We start from the raw sequence: 17,801 nt of genomic DNA on the forward strand, positions 1-17,801 counted from the left end.
TAGAAGACATCAAGGAGGGAATAAGGAAATTCTTAGAAAGCAACGAGAATGAAAATACTTCCTATCAAAACCTCTGGGGCACAGCAAAAGCAGTGCTCAGAGGCCAATTTATATCGATAAATGCACACATACAAAAAGAAGAAAGAGCCAAAATCAGAGAACTGTCCCTACAACTTGAACAAATAGAAAGTGAGCAACAAAAGAACCCATCAGGCACCAGAAGAAAACAAATAATAAAAATTAGAGCTGAACTAAATGAACTGGAGAACAGAAAAACAATTGAAAGAATTAACAAAGCCAAAAGCTGGTTCTTTGAAAAAATTAACAAAATTGATAAACCATTGGCTAGACTGACTAAAGAAAAACAGGAAAGGAAACAAATAACCCGAATAAGAAACGAGAAGGACCACATCACAACAGAGCCAAATGAAATTAAAAGAATCATTTCAGATTACTACGTAAAATTGTACTCTAACAAATTTGAAAACCTAGAAGAAATGGATAAATTCTTGGAAAAATACTACCTACCTAAACTAACACATTCAGAAGTAGAACAACTAAATAGACCCATAACAAAAAAAGAGATTGAAACGGTAATCAAAAAACTTCCAACAAAAAAAAGTCCTGGCCCAGACGGCTTCACTGCAGAGTTCTACCAAACCTTCAGGGAAGACTTAACACCATTACTACTGAAGGTATTTCAAAGCATAGAAAAAGACGGAATACTACCCAACTCATTCTATGAAGCTACCATCTCCCTGATTACAAAAAAAGAAAATTTTAGACCTATATCTCTCATGAACATAGATGCAAAAATCCTCAACAAAATTCTAGCCAATAGAATCCAACAACACATCAAAAAACTAACTCACCCTGATCAAGTGGGATTTATACCAGGTATGCAAGGCTGGTTTAATATCAGAAGAACCATTAATGTAATCCATCACATAAATAAAACAAAAGATAAAAACCACATGATCTTATCAATAGATGCAGGAAAGGCATTTGACAAAGTTCAACACCCATTTATGATAAAAACTCTTACCAAAATAGGAATTGAAGGAAAATTCCTCAACATAATAAAGGGCATCTAGGCAAAGCCAACAGCCAATATCACTCTAAATGGAGAGAACCTGAAAGCATTTCCCCTGAGAACGGGAACCAGACAAGGATGCCCTTTATCACCGCTCTTCTTCAACATCGTACTTGAAGTCCTAGCCAGGGCAATTAGGCTAGAGAAAGAAATAAAGGGTATCCAGATCGGTAAGGAGGAAGTAAAGCTATCACTATTTGCAGATGACATGATCGTATACATGGAAAACCCTAAGGAATCCTCCAGAAAACTACTGAAACTAATAGAAGAGTTTGGCAGAGTCTCAGGTTATAAAATAAACATACAAAAATCACTTGGATTCCTCTACACCAACAAAAAGAACACCGAAGAGGAAATCACCAAATCAATACCATTCACGGTAGCCCCCAAGAAGATAAGATACTTAGGAATAAATCTTACCAAGGATGTAAAAGACCTATACAAAGAAAACTATAAAACTCTGCTACAAGAAATTCAAAAGGACATACTTAAGTGGAAAAACATACCCTGCTCATGGATAGGAAGACTTAACATAGTAAAAATGTCTATTCTACCAAAAGCCATCTATACATATAACGCACTTCCAATCCAAATACCAATGTCATATTTTAAGGGGATAGAGAAACAAATCACTAATTTCATATGGAAGGGAAAGAACCCCCGGATAAGCAAAGCATTACTGAAAAAGAAGAAGAAAGTGGGAGGCCTCACTCTACCTGATTTCAGAACCTATTATACAGCTACAGTAGTCAAAACAGTCTGGTACTGGTACAACAACAGGCACATAGACCAATGGAACAGAATTGAGAACCCAGATATAAATCCATCCATGTATGAGCAGCTGATATTTGACAAAGGACCAGTGTCAGTCAATTGGGGAAATGATAGTCTTTTTAACAAATGGTGCTGGCATAACTGGATATCCATTTGCAAAAGAATGAAACAGGACCCATACCTCACACCGTGCACAAAAACTAACTCCAAGTGGATCGAAGACCTAAACATAAAGACTAAAACGATAAAGATCATGGAAGAAAAAATAGGGACAACCCTAGGAGCCCTAATACAGGGCATAAACAGAATACAAAACATTACCAAAAATGATGAAGAGAAACCAGATAACTGGGAGCTCCTAAAAATCAAACGCCTATGCTCATCTAAAGACTTCACCGAAAGAGTAAAAAGACCACCTACAGACTGGGAAAGAATATTCAGCTATGACATCTCAGACCAGTGCCTGATCTCTAAAATCTACATGATTCTGTCAAAACTCAACCACAAAAAGACAAACAACCCAATCAAGAAGTGGGCAAAGGATATGAACACACATTTCACTAAAGAAGATATTCAGGCAGCCAACAGATACATGAGAAAATGCTGCCGATCATTAGCCATTAGAGAAATGCAAATTAAAACTACGATGAGATTCCATCTCACACCAACTAAAAACTGGCATTAATCCAAAAAACACAAAATAATAAATGTTGGAGAGGCTGCGGAGAGATTGGAACTCTCATACACTGCTGGTGGGATTGTAAAATGGTACAACCACTTTGGAAATCCATCTGGCGTTATCTTAAACAGTTAGAAATAGAACTACCATACAACCCAGAAATCCCACTCCTCGGAATATACCCTAGAGATACAAGAGCCTTCACACAGATATATGCACACCCATGTGTATTGCAGCTCTGTTTACAATAGCAAAAAGCTGGAAGCAACCAAGATGTCCGTCAACGGATGAATGGGTAAATAAATTGTGGTATATTCACACAATGGAATACTACGCATCAATAAAGAACAGTGACGAATCTCTGAAACATTTCATAACATGGAGGATTCTGGAAGGCATTATGCTGAGCGAAATGAGTCAGAGGCAAAAGGACAAATATTATATAAGACCACTATTATAAGATCTTGAGAAATAGAAAAAACGGAGAAGAACACATACTTTTGTGGTTACAAAGGGGGGAGGGCGGGAGGGAGGGAGAGGGCTTTTTATTGATCAATCAGTAGATAAGAACTGCTTTGGGTGAAGGGAAAGACAACACTCAATACAAGGAAGGTCAGCCTAATTGGACTGGACTAAAAGCAAAGAGGTTTCCGGGATAAAATGAAAGCTTCAAAGGTCAGCGGAGCAGGGGCTGGGGTCTGGGGAACTTGGTTTGAGGGGACTTCTAAGTCAATGGGCAAAATAATTCTATTATGAAAACATTCTGCATCCCACTTTGAATTGTGGCGTCTGGGGTCCTAAATGCCAACAAGCGGCCATCTAAGAAACATCAATTGGTCTCAACCCACCTGGAGCAAAGGCAAAGGAAGAACACCAAGGTCACACGACAACTAAGAACCCAAGAGACAGAAAGGGCCACATGAACCAGAGACCTACATTATCCTGAGACCAGAAGAACTAGTTGGTGCCCGGCCACAATCGATGTCTGCCCTGACAGGGAGCACAACAGACAACTCCTGAGGGAGCAGGAGACCAATGGGATACAGACCCCAAATTCTCATGAAAAGACCATACCTAATGGTATGACTGCGACTAGAGGAATCCCGGAGACAATGCTCCCCAGAACTTCTGATGGCACAGGACAGGAACCATCCCCGAAGACAACTCATCAGGCATGAGAAGGACTGGTCAGTGGTGGGGAGAGAGATGCTGATGAAGAGTGAGCTAATTAAATCAGGTGGACACTGGAGAGTGTGTTGGCAACTCTTGACTGGAGGGGGGATGGGAAGATAGAGAGAGAGGGAAGATGGCAAAATTGGCACGAAACGAGAGACTGAAAGGGTGACTCAATAGGGGGAGAGCAAGTGGGAGAAGGGAGTAAGATGTATGTAAACCTACATGTGACAGACTGATTGGAATGGTAAATGTTCACTTGAAGCTTAATAAAAATTAATTAAAAAAAAAAAAGACACCAAGTCTGAAGGTGCCAGGGCAGTGGGAAGAAGTCATTTCTCTCCCACTCTGGGCTGGACTGTACTATAAGCCCCAAAGCCATCTTGCCTGGTCCTGTGCCTTAGCTCTTTAGTTATTATCAGTTTAACGTATACCAGTGACTTTTTATGGCTCTGGACTGGGTAGGTAGTATGTTATTTCAGTTCTAATGTATTTAATGTCAAGCTTAGTCCCTTTTGAAATGCATGAAGCTCAGCCCACCTGAGTTGGAGAATCACTGTTGTGTAGGTTGAGCATTCTATTAGGTGATGCTTCCTGGATGTATTGATTTTATAAACTTCTGTAAACTTTAAAAAAAAAAAAAAAACTGGTAAATTAGAGTTCATCAAAATACACATCTGCCTAAAGGGCCTGCTAGTGGGAATTGACACTCTGTGCCTCCCAATTTGAAATACTGTCCTCCCCTTCCCTTACTGCTACAAATTCTACCCCAACTAGCTCAGCTTCTCACCTCTTACTTTTTTGTTCACTCCAGAAACTTTCCTTACTAACCCCAGATGGTTCCTCTGATGAAACGGCCTGAAAAATCAACAGTAAATCTTGATTTCCCACTGGAATACAGATAAATCCTTTGGTCACATCTCAGTTAAAATGATTTACCATTATCACTTAGGAAGCACTTGCTTTCTATTTATCTCCCATTCAGCATACAAACTACAATCTGTAAAAAAAATTCTGTAGAAGACTTAAAAAGGATGTGTACTTCAGGCCAGAAAACTCTGAAGTGAGAGTGAAAAGCACTGTTGGACGTATTCACTACATCAAGAAGCATAAAGAAAGGGCAAAATCTAAAATCTCAAAAAATGACAAAACCAGCAGGCCCTGGGCGTTCACATTAGCAATATGTCATAGCATCCCACAAAGATTACATTTTCCCGTCCCCAATACACCATCTCACAAGGCCTAAAAAACAACTACCATTGTCAGAGCTGAGAATATGCCTTTTCATTCTGGTAGGCAGACAGGTACTAGTTGGGGTAGAGCAGAGGGAGATATATGTGCCAGGTATCTCCAGTTGGAAACCTGAACTTCTTCTCCCACAGGTACAGCATCACATGTAGTGATTAGCTCTGGCCCAGGATCAAAACAACAACAACAACAAAAAATAGCTACTACTTACTGAATTTTTACTATACGGCAGACATCATGCTACAGTGCTTATACATAATTAATCCTTATAACAACTCTTATCAGGTAGGTACTTACTATCATTTCCATTTTTTCAGACATAAAAACTGAGACACAGAGAAGTTAGGTAATTTGCCTAGGTATAGAGAGTGGTGAAATCAGAATTCTAACTCCATTCTGACTGACACTAAACCTATAATTATATAATACCTTGGGATGGTGAATTGATAAATTTCTAGGAATAATTTCATACATTTGTATACTGGGTCTGCCTACAACTGACTTCACATCAGGATCCTATCAGGTTCATCAGCTAAACTGTAGACTTTACATACTTTAATAAAGCATCATGATAATAAAATCTATTAAGAAAACATCCTGTATCCCACTTTGGTGAGTGGCCTCTGGGGTCTTAAATACTAGCAAGCGGCCATTGACGATGCATCAATTGGTCTCAACCCACCTGGAGCAAAGGAGAATAAAGAACACCAAAGACACAAGGTAATTACAGAGCCCAAGAGACAGAAAGGGCCACATAAATCTGAGACTACATCAGCCTGAGACCAGAAGAACTAGATGGTGCCTGGCTATAACCGATGACTGCCTTGACAGGCAACACAACAGAGAATCCCTGATGGAGCAGGAGAGCAGTGGGATGCAGACCTCAAATTGTCATAAAAAGCCCAGACCTAATGGTCTGACTGAGACTAGAAGGACCCCAGAGGTCATGGTCTTCCCCAGACCTTCTGTTAGCCCAAGATTGGAACCATTCCCAAAGCCAACTCTTTGGACAGGGACTAGACTGGACTATAAGATAGAAAATGGTACTGGTGAGGAGTGAGCTTCTTGGCTCAAGTAGATACATGAGACTATGTGGGAAGCTCCTGTCTGGAGGGAGGAGATGAGAAGGCAGAGGGGGACAGAAGTTGGCTGAATGGACATGGTGAATACAGGGTGGAGAGAAGGAGTGTGCTGTCTCACTAGGGGGAGAGCAACTAGGAGTATATAGCAACTTGTACATAAATTTTTCTATGAGAGAGTGACTTCATTTGTAAACTTGCACTTAAAAGCACAATAAAAGTAAGTAAGTAAATAAAGCATCACAACTACTATTTTAAAAAGCAGGCAACATTTCACAATAAACATCTTACCAACATACCTATCCTTATGTTACCCATCTTGCTTTGTAATGTGATATTGCCTGTAAATGAGAAAAGGAAAAGAGAATTATATACATTAAGACTAACCTAAAAAGAAACAATTTTATATGGTATCCTAAAACATGGTTGGGTACCATTTAACAATTATATGTTGGCAATTTTGCTAATATCATAAATCTGGTCAGAGATTTAGTTGCAATAACTAACTAAAATAACTAGCTTTGAGCATCTATGCAAACCCCCTTCCTCCACTCCCAAACCTTAAGTTTTTCTAGAATAACTGCAAAACAAACCACCATACTTCCTGAGAAACATGGAGAAAATAATACTTCTATAATGCCAGAAATGAAAAAAGTTATTCAAATGTACTCACTATGAGTTTTCAACCTAAACATCAATGAATTTATCACACCACAGGTTTTGAACCATGTAACACTAAAATATTCTATGGAAAAAATAATTACTGTTATTTTTCAGGCCACTATGTCATGTCTATCAGATTAAGGTGATCTCTGTACCAAGACTTAAAGTGATTTTGGGTAGCAGGGATAATGAATACACTGAAGTATGACTAACAAAGAAAAAAAGCTTCAAAGGTTTCCATCTTCCGATATAAACATACTTTCTAGGACAGGTATCAGCTACCACAACCATTCTTCACAGCCCCCTTCCTCCAATACCAAAAGATAGTAGGGTATTTCTTCATGCGTGTTTTTGTATGTATGATTACTTCTGGAGCCATAAGATAATACTACTCATATTTACTCCACCAAAACTAGAAGCAATAATATTATCTCTTCTGCCATAACTCCAAAAATACACTGAAAAGTAAATGAATAACTCTTATCTCAGAATTAATCTAAAGTATTTTTTTATAAATGAATTTATTTATTTTATTTCATTGCATCTCATGAACACTGACATGTATCCATACCTGGAAAAAAACAAAAGGCAGTTGATTCATTTCAGTCAGATGTGCTTCAACTGTACAAATCCCTCTAAAGATCTTACATTCCATTATATTTCTTACATGAACAAGTGGCATATTTATGTAGGAATAAAAATCTGGCTTATGTGTGTAAGTTAAGCTCATAAAATTTCCTTCAAATCTCAGTATATTAGAAGGACATGAAGATCTTGTTAAATGTTATGTAAATTTTAATTCATTCATTATGTTCTGTACACTCTTACAATTTTCAAACATAGTAAATGCATAGATTCACCATCATATGCAAATAGTGACCAAAGATTATACAGCTTCAAAGATGGCTTCTAACAATGCCCACATCCTGATATTCATACCCTATATAATCTCTGCTTACATGTGCGATGGACCTAATGACTTGCTTTTAATGAAGAAAATGGGGCAAAAGTGATGGGATGCCACTTCTGAAATTAGGTTACAAAAAGATGCTGGCCTCTGTCTTGCTAGCTTTCTCTTGTTGTAATGGAAGCCAGCTGCCATGTTGTCAACTGAGCTATGGAGAGGTCCACTTGGCAAGGAAATGAAAGAGGCCTCTGACCAATAGCCAGTGAGAACTGAATCCTGCAACAACCACATGAGTGAGTTGAGAGGCAGGTTCTTCCCAAGCCAAACCTTCGAATAAGTCCACAGCCCTGGCTGACACCTTGTAAGAAAACTTGAGGCAGAGGACCCAGTTAAGCCACACTCAAATTCCTGACCCACACAAACTGAGACAAGTTGGATGTTTCAGTCATCAAGTTCTGAGGTAATTTGTTACACAGCAACTCTATGGAGCAGTTCTACTCTGTTCTATAGGGTTGGTTGCTATGAGTAGGAATCGACCCATTGGCAACAGGTTTTTTGGTTTGTTACACAGAAGTGGGTAAGTAGTACAGATGTTGATTCCTGGAAGTGGGATGCTGCCATAATAAACACATTTAAAACATGTGGAAGTGGCTTTGGAACTGGGCAATTGGCAAAGGTTGAAAGGATTTTTTTGAGTAGCACTTTGAGAACGCCTAAATTATCTTGAACAAACTGTTCACAGAAATCCTCAAAAACACTGCCCACGAGGGCTCAAAAGGAAGTGAGGAAAATGTTTTGAAAGCTGAGAGGATGGGATATTCTTGATAGGTAGTGGCAGCAACTTAGCAACACTACTGCCTTCACGAACATGGAAAGTAGAAAATGTGCCAAATGAATTGAGTGATTTAGCTAAGAAGATGTTCAAGCAAAGTCAAAGTGTTGAGGTGCTGCCTGATTTTTTTTCTTGTTACTTTACAGAAAGAGGAGAGAAATAAGCTAAAGCTAAAGGAAGGACTGTTAAAAAGGAACCAGGACTTCATGGCTTTGAAAAGTCTCACCTTCTCCAGATGGTAAAAGATGCTAAAATTAAGAAATAGCTTCCCAGCAAAGCTTGAACCCAGGGCACCTCCAGGAGAACATGGCCTAAAAATGAAGGGGTGACTGTAAAACCTTTTGTAAGGCCCCCAAAAGATCAATGGTGATACCTCGCAGTCTTAATCAGTTACATAAAAAGTCCTTAAAAAAAATTAAGGGTATATCTCACCAATCTTCTCCAACATTAAACCCACTGCCATCGAGTCAATTCTGACTCATAGTGACCCTACAGGACAGAGCAGAACTACCCCGAAGAGTTTCCAAGGAGCAGCTGGTGGATTCAAACTGCTAACCTTTTGGTTAGCAGCCAAGCTCTTAGCCACTTGGAGACATTGTACTTTGACATCTCTGCAGGAGCTATATTTTGAAGAGATTTATGGATATGGTTTTGTCTACTGGAATGCACTGTAACGAGATTCACAGGAGGCCCACAAGTTTTTGAGAGAATTCAGCAAAAACACTGCTACTTCAACTGAAAGGGCCAAGGACAGTACAAAGCAAAAGGAGGCCAAAATTCTACTGGCAGGACAGAGACTAAGAGAACTCCTCACCTGCAAATACAGGCTACATTTCAAGAAAATAGATGGCTGCCTCAGGAGGTGGGACCAAAAGCTCAGAGGACAAAGCCTCAACCCATGAAGAATCCCTAGGCCCTAAGACTTAATCAAGGGACCTCCCACATTTTCCCACCTGAATTTCAAAATCAATTATGAACCAGTGACTCCTTGGTGTCTCTCACATCCCCCTTTTGAACAGGAACGCCTATAGTAGTTATCCTACGCCTGTCTGACCATTTTATGTTGGGTGTGGGATGGGGGAGATAACTTGTCTTTTTACTTCAGAGGTCTTCAGATACAGAGGAACTGTACACAAAGAGCTATACTTAAGGAATTACACCTCAGGAGCCTTATCTATACCCAGAATTGATTTAGATACAAAGACTCTGGAGTTTCAGCTGATACATAATAGGATGAGACTTTTGGGGACCTTGCAAGGGATTAAGTCCATTTTGTATGTGGGAGGGACATGAATCATTGACGGGCCGGAGGTAAACTTGGCGATACAAAACCTTATATCTGGGGAGATATACATGTGAAAAGTTAAAAATTAATATATATTAATATTATTAAAAAACATCACAAATGAACAGCATGAATTACATTGCCATAGCCATTGAGAAGAAAGAGATCATAGCAACCTGACATGATTAGGGAGGGTAGTCACATAGGACAAATCATCTGAGCTGAGATTTGAAACACAGGAACATTTGACTATGTTGAGAAGGAAGGATTTTCTGGGAAAAAGAATTATATAAACAGACGTAAGAAGGTAGAACTACACATGCGTATCACAGGACAGTTAGGCTGGAGCAATTAGACAAGTCCATGAGGACAGGGATAATGTCTTTCTTATTTAGCACCTTATTTGGAGAGCTTGGAGCCCAGATGGCACAGCAGTTAAGAGCCTGGCTGCTAATCAAAAGGTCAGCAGTTTGAATCCACCAGCTGCTCCTTGGAAACCCTATGGGGCTGCAGTTCTACTCTGTCCTATAGTTCGCTATGAGTCGGAATCGACTTGACGGCAATGGGTTTTGGAGAGCGTAGCACAGTGCTGAGTACATAGTAAACATTATTATTTTTTGAAAGATCAATTGAAAAAATCTGAAAAAGTAGGTTAAGAACAATCTGTGGAAGAATCATGGAATGCTAGCCTATTGATTTTATCCTGTCCTTTTGAGGGAGTCATTAAGGAATTTCAAGATGCCTAATAACATAAGAAAGCCATGCTTTAGGAGGATTAACCTAGCGTGAGACAATGGGTATTCCATACCCATAATTCTCTTTACTGCTTCCACCTCCTGAACACTTCAAAAATAAGATGAAGCAGACCACTGGTATTCATAATTTTAACTATTAATGCAGATCTATGATATACAATTTTATAATCATTTAGCAAGTGAGTCCTACCATTTACAAAGCAAGAAAAAAGAGCTTTGTCTTATACTAGTCTTCGATGAATTCAGTAAAAAAAAAAATTCTTTTTATGAAAACAGACCCTTTCTCAAAAAGCTAATCATTAGTTCCAATTATGAAAGTAAAGATGCCTCAAGAAAGCGATGATTCTTAGACTTAGAAAATAGAACTTTTAGATCCATTAAAAAATAAGGACTAGTTTATATTGTAGCAGTACCTATAAAGAGTCTTAGACCACATCCCTCTTGAGTGTTACAGTTCTGCTGTAGATTAAAAGCATAATGGAACAAAACAACAACAACAAAATTACGGAAATAAAGAATATTTATAAACATAATAAAAATAATATTTGCAAATATTTTTGTCAATGCTACAGGTTTTTTTAAAGCAGTAAACAAAAGATATATTTTCAACTCATATCAAAATATTTAGAAAATTCCTAACTGAAGCAAAAATATTCCAAAGTCATTAAAATATACAAAATGGATCTCTTGGCCTCAAATAGTTCGTAGAATGAAGTAAAATATTTAAAAGTACACCAATCAATCACATGGGCATTACTAGAGTACAGTTTTGTATATTTTTTTTTCACCCATTTCATCTCCAATCACTGAAAATATTAAACTAGTAAGTATTTGAGGGGATTTTAAAAGCTTTCTAATAAAGCAGATGCTGTATGCTCTGCAATAATTATGTGTGCTGACACTACTCTCAAGTTATCCAACTTTTCCACAAACCCCAGGATTTGAGAAAATACAGTTTTTCTTAACTTGCAACCCTTCATTCTAGCATAGTTTTAGGAAAAAATAAGCAGTCAAAGATAAACACTGGTTTACTTTTCTTCACTAAAAAAAAAATGTGATTGTGGTTAAAATAGCACCTTTACTCTCATAATCCAAACAGAGCAATAAAATATCTTTAAAAGTTCAGTTCTTGTTTGTTTTTCTGGGGGACAAGGGGACAAGCAAAGGGACGTACTTGTTATTTGCAAGCCATGGCACTAAACGCTAAGATGCAGAGTGAATAAAACATGATCTTTGCTCTCGAGGAGTTTATAATTAGGCAAGAATTTATGGGTCAATGAAAGGCCAGAGATGAGGAGAGGATGCATTAGCCAAGCACTGAAAATATTGCTAAAATATAACCAGATAAAGAAGGCTAAGAAAAGGATTACAGGCAGAATATAAACAGCATGATCAAAGGCTCTGATCAAAGACTCATAGGTATAAAATGGATAAGAATGTGTACAGGAAAAAGTAAGAGATTATGCAATTTTGGAAGACTATGTATAGAGTCAGAAGAGGGAAATGGCAAGTCACTAAGGAAGCAGAAAAGGGTGTGAATAAGAGAATATGTTCAATGTGCATTCCTAATAAACTACCTTAAGTACAGTGATGGATGGATTTGAAGGAGGTAAGAGAGGAGGTGAAGTTATTGTACAGCCCAGCCAAGAGATGATGAGGGTCTGAAACAGGACAGTCGAAATTGAAAGGAAAAAGATGGGACAGAGTGAGGAAACATTTAATATTTGATAAACGTTGGGGAAACTTGGTGATTGACTAGATGTGGGAGGCGAAAGAGAGGGGAATTTGGTATGAGACAGTGGGTGCTTCCATACTTACAATTCTCTTTATTGCTTCCACCTTCTGAACACTTCAAAAATAAAGTAAGGCAGACCCTTGATATTCATGGTTTTAACTATTAGTGTTATCTGTGATATAGAGTTTTACAGTCAATCATTTAGCTAGTGCCCTGGCGGCACAGATATTAAGTGTTCGGCTGCTAACCAAAAGGCTGGCAGTTCCAATCCACCAACTGCTCCCTGGAAACCCTATGGGGCAGTTCCGCTCTGTCCTGTAGGGTCGCTATGAATTGGAATCAACTCGATGGCAATGGGTTTGGTTTGGTTTGGTTTGGTTTATTTAGCTAGTGAGTCCAGTCACCCACATGGCAAAGCAAAAGAACTTTACTGTCTTATATTATGAATGCAGTAAAAAGTTTACTATTTCTTTAATGAAAATATGGACTTCTAGATTTGTGGCTTGAGGAGCTAGGTACATAGTAACATCAAAAACTGAAAATGGAAATAAAGGAAGAGGAACAGATTATGGATGAGTGATGGAGGTTGGGATATGAGAAAAGAAAAGTAGAAATGTTAAGTCTGAAATGTGAAGATCCAAACGGGTATGTCTAACAAGCACAGGGATGTATAAGTTGGAAGCTAGTGCTAGAGATACACATTTGAATCATCAGAATACAAGGGTAGTTAAGACTAGAAAGAATATAAGATGTCCAAGAAAAATAGGTAGACTAAGAAACATGAAACAAGAATGGAATCTTGGACAATACCAAGGTCAAAGTGGTGGAAAGGGGAGAAACTCATAGAAATTCGAGAAAGAGCAATTATGAATGTAAGATATGACAGATACGGCCAGGGTCCACTAGTATCTGTGTGCTTCTCTCCTTCCTTGGAACACTGCTAAACTCCATATCTCAGTCTCCTGCAGTTAGATGAGGCCATTAGAAAATACTCTAGCTAAAATAATGTGGGTAAAAGTAATAGAGGCACTTCTAGGCCTGGTTTCTAAAGTTTCCTGCATGATCCTCCATGCTCTCTCTTCGTTTCATAGAAGCCTTGCAAGTCACTAACTGAAGATGGCAGCACCACTTTTATGGAAGGAGCTGAGTCCTTGAATGCCTCCACAGAACTGGGCCAAGCCCAGACACTGTATGGAACATCCACATTTTGTGTCAGATGCCATAACGACATAATAAATGGTCCTAAAACTCAAGGAGGTTAAAATACAGAATATAGCTGTAGTGCATCTGTATTGTAGTGCTGTCTGCCTGGAGGAAATATCTCTAGAATGAGCCAGAAAGCCCTCAAAGCAATGATGGAATCTGCGGTTGCAATCAAGAAATTTACCATGCCTACGTACACAAATTTGTCTGAGCACTGTTTAAAAACATCTCCTAGAAAGTCAAGAAAACTGGAACAAATCCTTGCCCTTCCACTGATTAACTTGTAATTGAGAGCAAATAATTAGAAACGCTCGGTGTTTCTCAAGCTGAAAGAACTGAAGAAAAAAATTCAAGCCTCAAGTTGCAATAGTGAAGGATTCCATGGGGAAAATATTAAACGACGCAGGAAGCATCAAAAGAAGATGGAAGGAATACACAGAGTCATTATACCAAAAAGAATTAGTTGATATTCAACCATTTCAAGAGGTGGCTTACGATCAGGAACTGGTGGTACTGAAGGAAGAAGTCCAAGCTGCTCTGAAGGCATTGGTGAAAAACAAGGCTTCAGGAATTGATGGAATATCAACTGAGATGTTTCAACAAACAGATGCAGTGCTGGAGGTGCTCACTCATCTATGCCAAGAAATATGGAAGACAGCTGCCTGGCCAACTGACTGGAAGAGATCCATATTTATGTCTATTCCCAAGAAAGGTGATCCAACCGAATGTGGAAATTATAGAACAATATCATTAATACCACACACAAGCAATATTTTGCTGAAGATCATTCAAAAACGGCTGCAGCAGTATATCGACAGGGAACTGCCAGAAATTCAGGCTGGTTTCAGAAGAGGACGCGGAACCAGAGATATCATTGCTGATGCCAGATGGATCCTGGCTGAAAGCAGAGAATACCAGAAGGATGTTTACCTGTGTTTTATTGACTATGCAAAGGCATTCGACTGTGTGGATCGTAATAAATTACAGATAACACTGTGAAGAATGGGAATTCCAGAACACTTAATTGTGCTCATGAGGAACCTTTACATAGATCAAGAGGCAGTTGTTCGGATAGAACAAGGGGATACTGATTGGTTTAAAGTCAGGAAAGGTGTGCGTCAGGGTTGTATTCTTTCACCCTACCTATTCAGTCTGTATGCTCAACAAATAATCTGAGAAGCTGGACTATATCAAGAAGAACAGGGCATCAGGATTGGAGGAAGACCCAACAACCTGCGTTATGCAGATGACACAACCTTGCTTGCTGAAAGTGAAGAGGACTTGAAGCACTTACTGATGAAGATCAAAGACCACAGTCTTCAGTATGGATTACACCTCAACACAAAGAAAACAAAAATCCTCACAACTGGACCAATGAGCAACATCACGATAAACAGAGAAAAGACTGAAGTTGTGAAGGATTTTATTTTCCTTGGATCCACAATCAACAGCCATGGAAGCAGCAGTCAAGAAATCAAAAGACGCATTTCATTGGGCAAATCTGCTGCAAAGGACCTCTTCAAAGGGTTGAAGAGCAAAGATGTCACCCTGAAGGCTAAGGTGCGCCTGACCCAAGCCATGGTATTTTCAATCACATCATATGCATGTGAATGCTGGACAATGAATCAGGAAGACAGAAGAAGAGCTGATGCCTTTGAATTGTGGTGCTGGCGAAGAATATTGAATATACCATGGACTGCCAAAAGAATGAACAAATCTGTCTTGGAAGAAGTGCGGCCAGAATGCTCCTTAGAGGCAAGGATGGCAAGCCTGTGTCTTACATGCTTTGGACATGTTCTCAGGAGGGATCAGTCCCTGGAGAAGGACATCATGCTTGGCAGAGTACAGCGTCAGCGGAAAAGAGGAAGACCCTCAACAAGGTGGATTGACACAGTGGCTGCAACAATGAGCTCAAGCGTAACAACAATTCTAAGGATGGCACAGGACCGGGCGGTGTTTCGTTCTGTTGTGCATAGGGTCGCTATGAGTCGGAACTGACTCGACAGCACCTAACAACAACAACATGTCTTGTTTTCATTTGTAAACAGCTGATTGTCCATTAAGTAAAAGGGGCTGGCCCACTTAGCGACTCAATACATGTTTGCTTTTAAACAACCACTCACCCACCACTTGACACAGGGCCCCAAACTCATATACCTAGTAAAATCTACCAAAAAGACTGTTATTGCATCATAATTGTAAAAAATGGCTTTTTACAACAGCTGAATGTTGTCTTTTTAAAATTCTACCTGAATTTTATAATCTTTCTAAAATCAGTTTATACCTTGCTTATGGAAAAAAGAAGCCAAACTATATAATAATCCTGAATATATATATTCCCAAAATAGCCTGCTTGTTCAATCAATGATGTAGTCAGACCTTGTTTGTGCTTTATAGCCATCACCATTTAGAAAAACAACCTGCTGATAAACAGATTCAGGGTTTCTGCTTGGGACAATCCTTAGGAGACATCTCCCCCTACTAAAATCCCAGCAGCTAGAACATAGGTACTTCCTTCCACCAGCCATACCTCAAATCTCACCTACCAGGAGGTAGGACTAGAACATGCCCACCTCACCCCACAACTCCAAACTATAATAAAAACCCATTGCTATCAAGCCGATTCCGACCCATAGCGACTCTGTAATAGCATGTTCATATAATACCCTAGGACAACAATGGGAATAGGAATGGCTTGGGAGGCACAGGCAAGAAATTTAGGCTGCCTGAAGGGTAATTTAAAAAGTAGGTAGGCACTGTGGTGTGACTAGGGAATGAAGAGAAGTTTCCTTTCTTACTGTACAGTCATGTGTCACTTAACATCCACAATACGTTCTGTGAAATAGAACATTATGTGATTTGGACGTTGTGCAAACACCATATTACAGGCCTTCCCGAGGTTACGAATGTTGAACTTACAATAACAGGTACTTAAGAATGGACTGCCATAAAGCCTATTATTTAAAATTTTGAGTTAAATACATACAGTGGTTCATAATAAATGCACTATTTTGTGTTGTTCATGAAAACACTGCATAGTTTGGAAGTGTTTAAGTATTTTATATAAAAAGGTAAAATGTATACTGTATGCTAAGACAAACATTTGACTGATGGTAAATGAGAACAGTATGTACCTGTTCCAATTTACCTACAAATTCAAAAGACAGACTGAGGAACAGTTATCATTTGTAACCCATGGAATGCCTGTACACAAGAGAAATGAGATACACACGTTATGCTCGGGAAGCTGTAGCATTGGAGACATCGTGTTACGACGTCTGCTATATCCTGCTCTCCAATCAGGATTTCTGAATTCTACATGTCTATGCCAAGAAATTTGGAAGACAGCTACCTGAATGACTGCAAGAGATCCATATTCATGCCCATTCCAAAAATGAGATCCAAAGGAATGCAGAAAATTATTGAATAATATCATTAACATCACATCCAAGTAGAATTATGCCGAAGGTCATTCAAAAATGGTTGCAGTAGTACATCAATAGGAAACGGCCAGAAATTCAAAACGAATTCAGAACAGGATGTGAAACAAGGGATAGCAATGCTGATGTCAGATGGATCTTGGCTAAAAGGAGAGAATATCAGAAAGATATTTACCTGTGTCTTATTGACTACGCTAAAAGCATTCGACTATGTGGGTCATAACAAATTATGAATAAAATTGAGAAGAATGGGAATTCCAGAACACTTAATTGTGCTCATGAGGAACCTGTGCATAGATCAAGAGGCAGCTGTTCAGACAGAACATGGGGACACTGAGTGGTTTAGAGTCAGGAAAGGTGCCCATCAGGGTTGTATCCTTTCACCGTACTTATTCAGTCTGCATGCTGTGCAAATAATCCAAGAAGCTGGACTACATGAAGAAGCATGTGGTATCAGGACTGGAGGAAGACTCTTTAACAACCTGCGTTATGCTGATGTCACAAAATTGCTTGCTGAAAGTGAAGAGGAGTTGAAGCACTTACTGATGAAGATCAAAGACTATAGCCTGTTTATGGATTACAAACCCAAAAACCAAACCCATTGCCATCGATCAATTACGACTCATAGCGACCTTATAGGACAGAGTAGACCTGCCCCATGGGGTTTCCAAGGAGCAACTGGTGGATTTGAACTGCTGACCTTTTGGTTAGTAGCCAAGCTCTTAACCACTGCATCACCAGGGTTCCCAGTAGGGATTATACCTTAACACAAAGAAAGCAAAATTCTCATATCTAGACCAGTAAGCAATATCATGATAAATAAAGAAAATACTGAAATTGTCAAGGATTTCATATTACTTTGCTCCACAATCAACACCCATGGAAGCAGCAGTCAAGAAATTAAACAACATATTGCATTGGGCGAATCTGCTGCA

At 39.1% G+C, this 17,801-nt stretch overlaps 1 protein-coding gene across 8 annotated transcripts in view; it reads right to left on the reverse strand.

Moving 5' to 3' along the window:
- The window catches only part of FAM185A (family with sequence similarity 185 member A), a 90,461-nt gene that overhangs the window by 34,399 nt on the left and 38,261 nt on the right, over positions 1 to 17,801 (reverse strand). For 5 of the 8 annotated variants that reach the window (XM_023544487.2, XM_064289908.1, XM_064289907.1 and 2 more), the window contains one exon: positions 6,346 to 6,387. The exons of 2 other annotated variants lie outside the window; for them this stretch is intronic. In XM_023544487.2, coding sequence (XP_023400255.1) covers positions 6,346 to 6,387 — 42 coding nt within the window. Of the gene's footprint in view, positions 1 to 6,337; positions 6,388 to 17,801 lie in introns of all 8 variants that reach the window. One more of the 8 variants, XR_002784936.2, reaches the window with a different exon arrangement.

Source organism: Loxodonta africana, chromosome 8 (genome assembly GCF_030014295.1).
Source record: "Loxodonta africana isolate mLoxAfr1 chromosome 8, mLoxAfr1.hap2, whole genome shotgun sequence".
Classification (NCBI taxonomy): domain Eukaryota; kingdom Metazoa; phylum Chordata; class Mammalia; order Proboscidea; family Elephantidae; genus Loxodonta; species Loxodonta africana.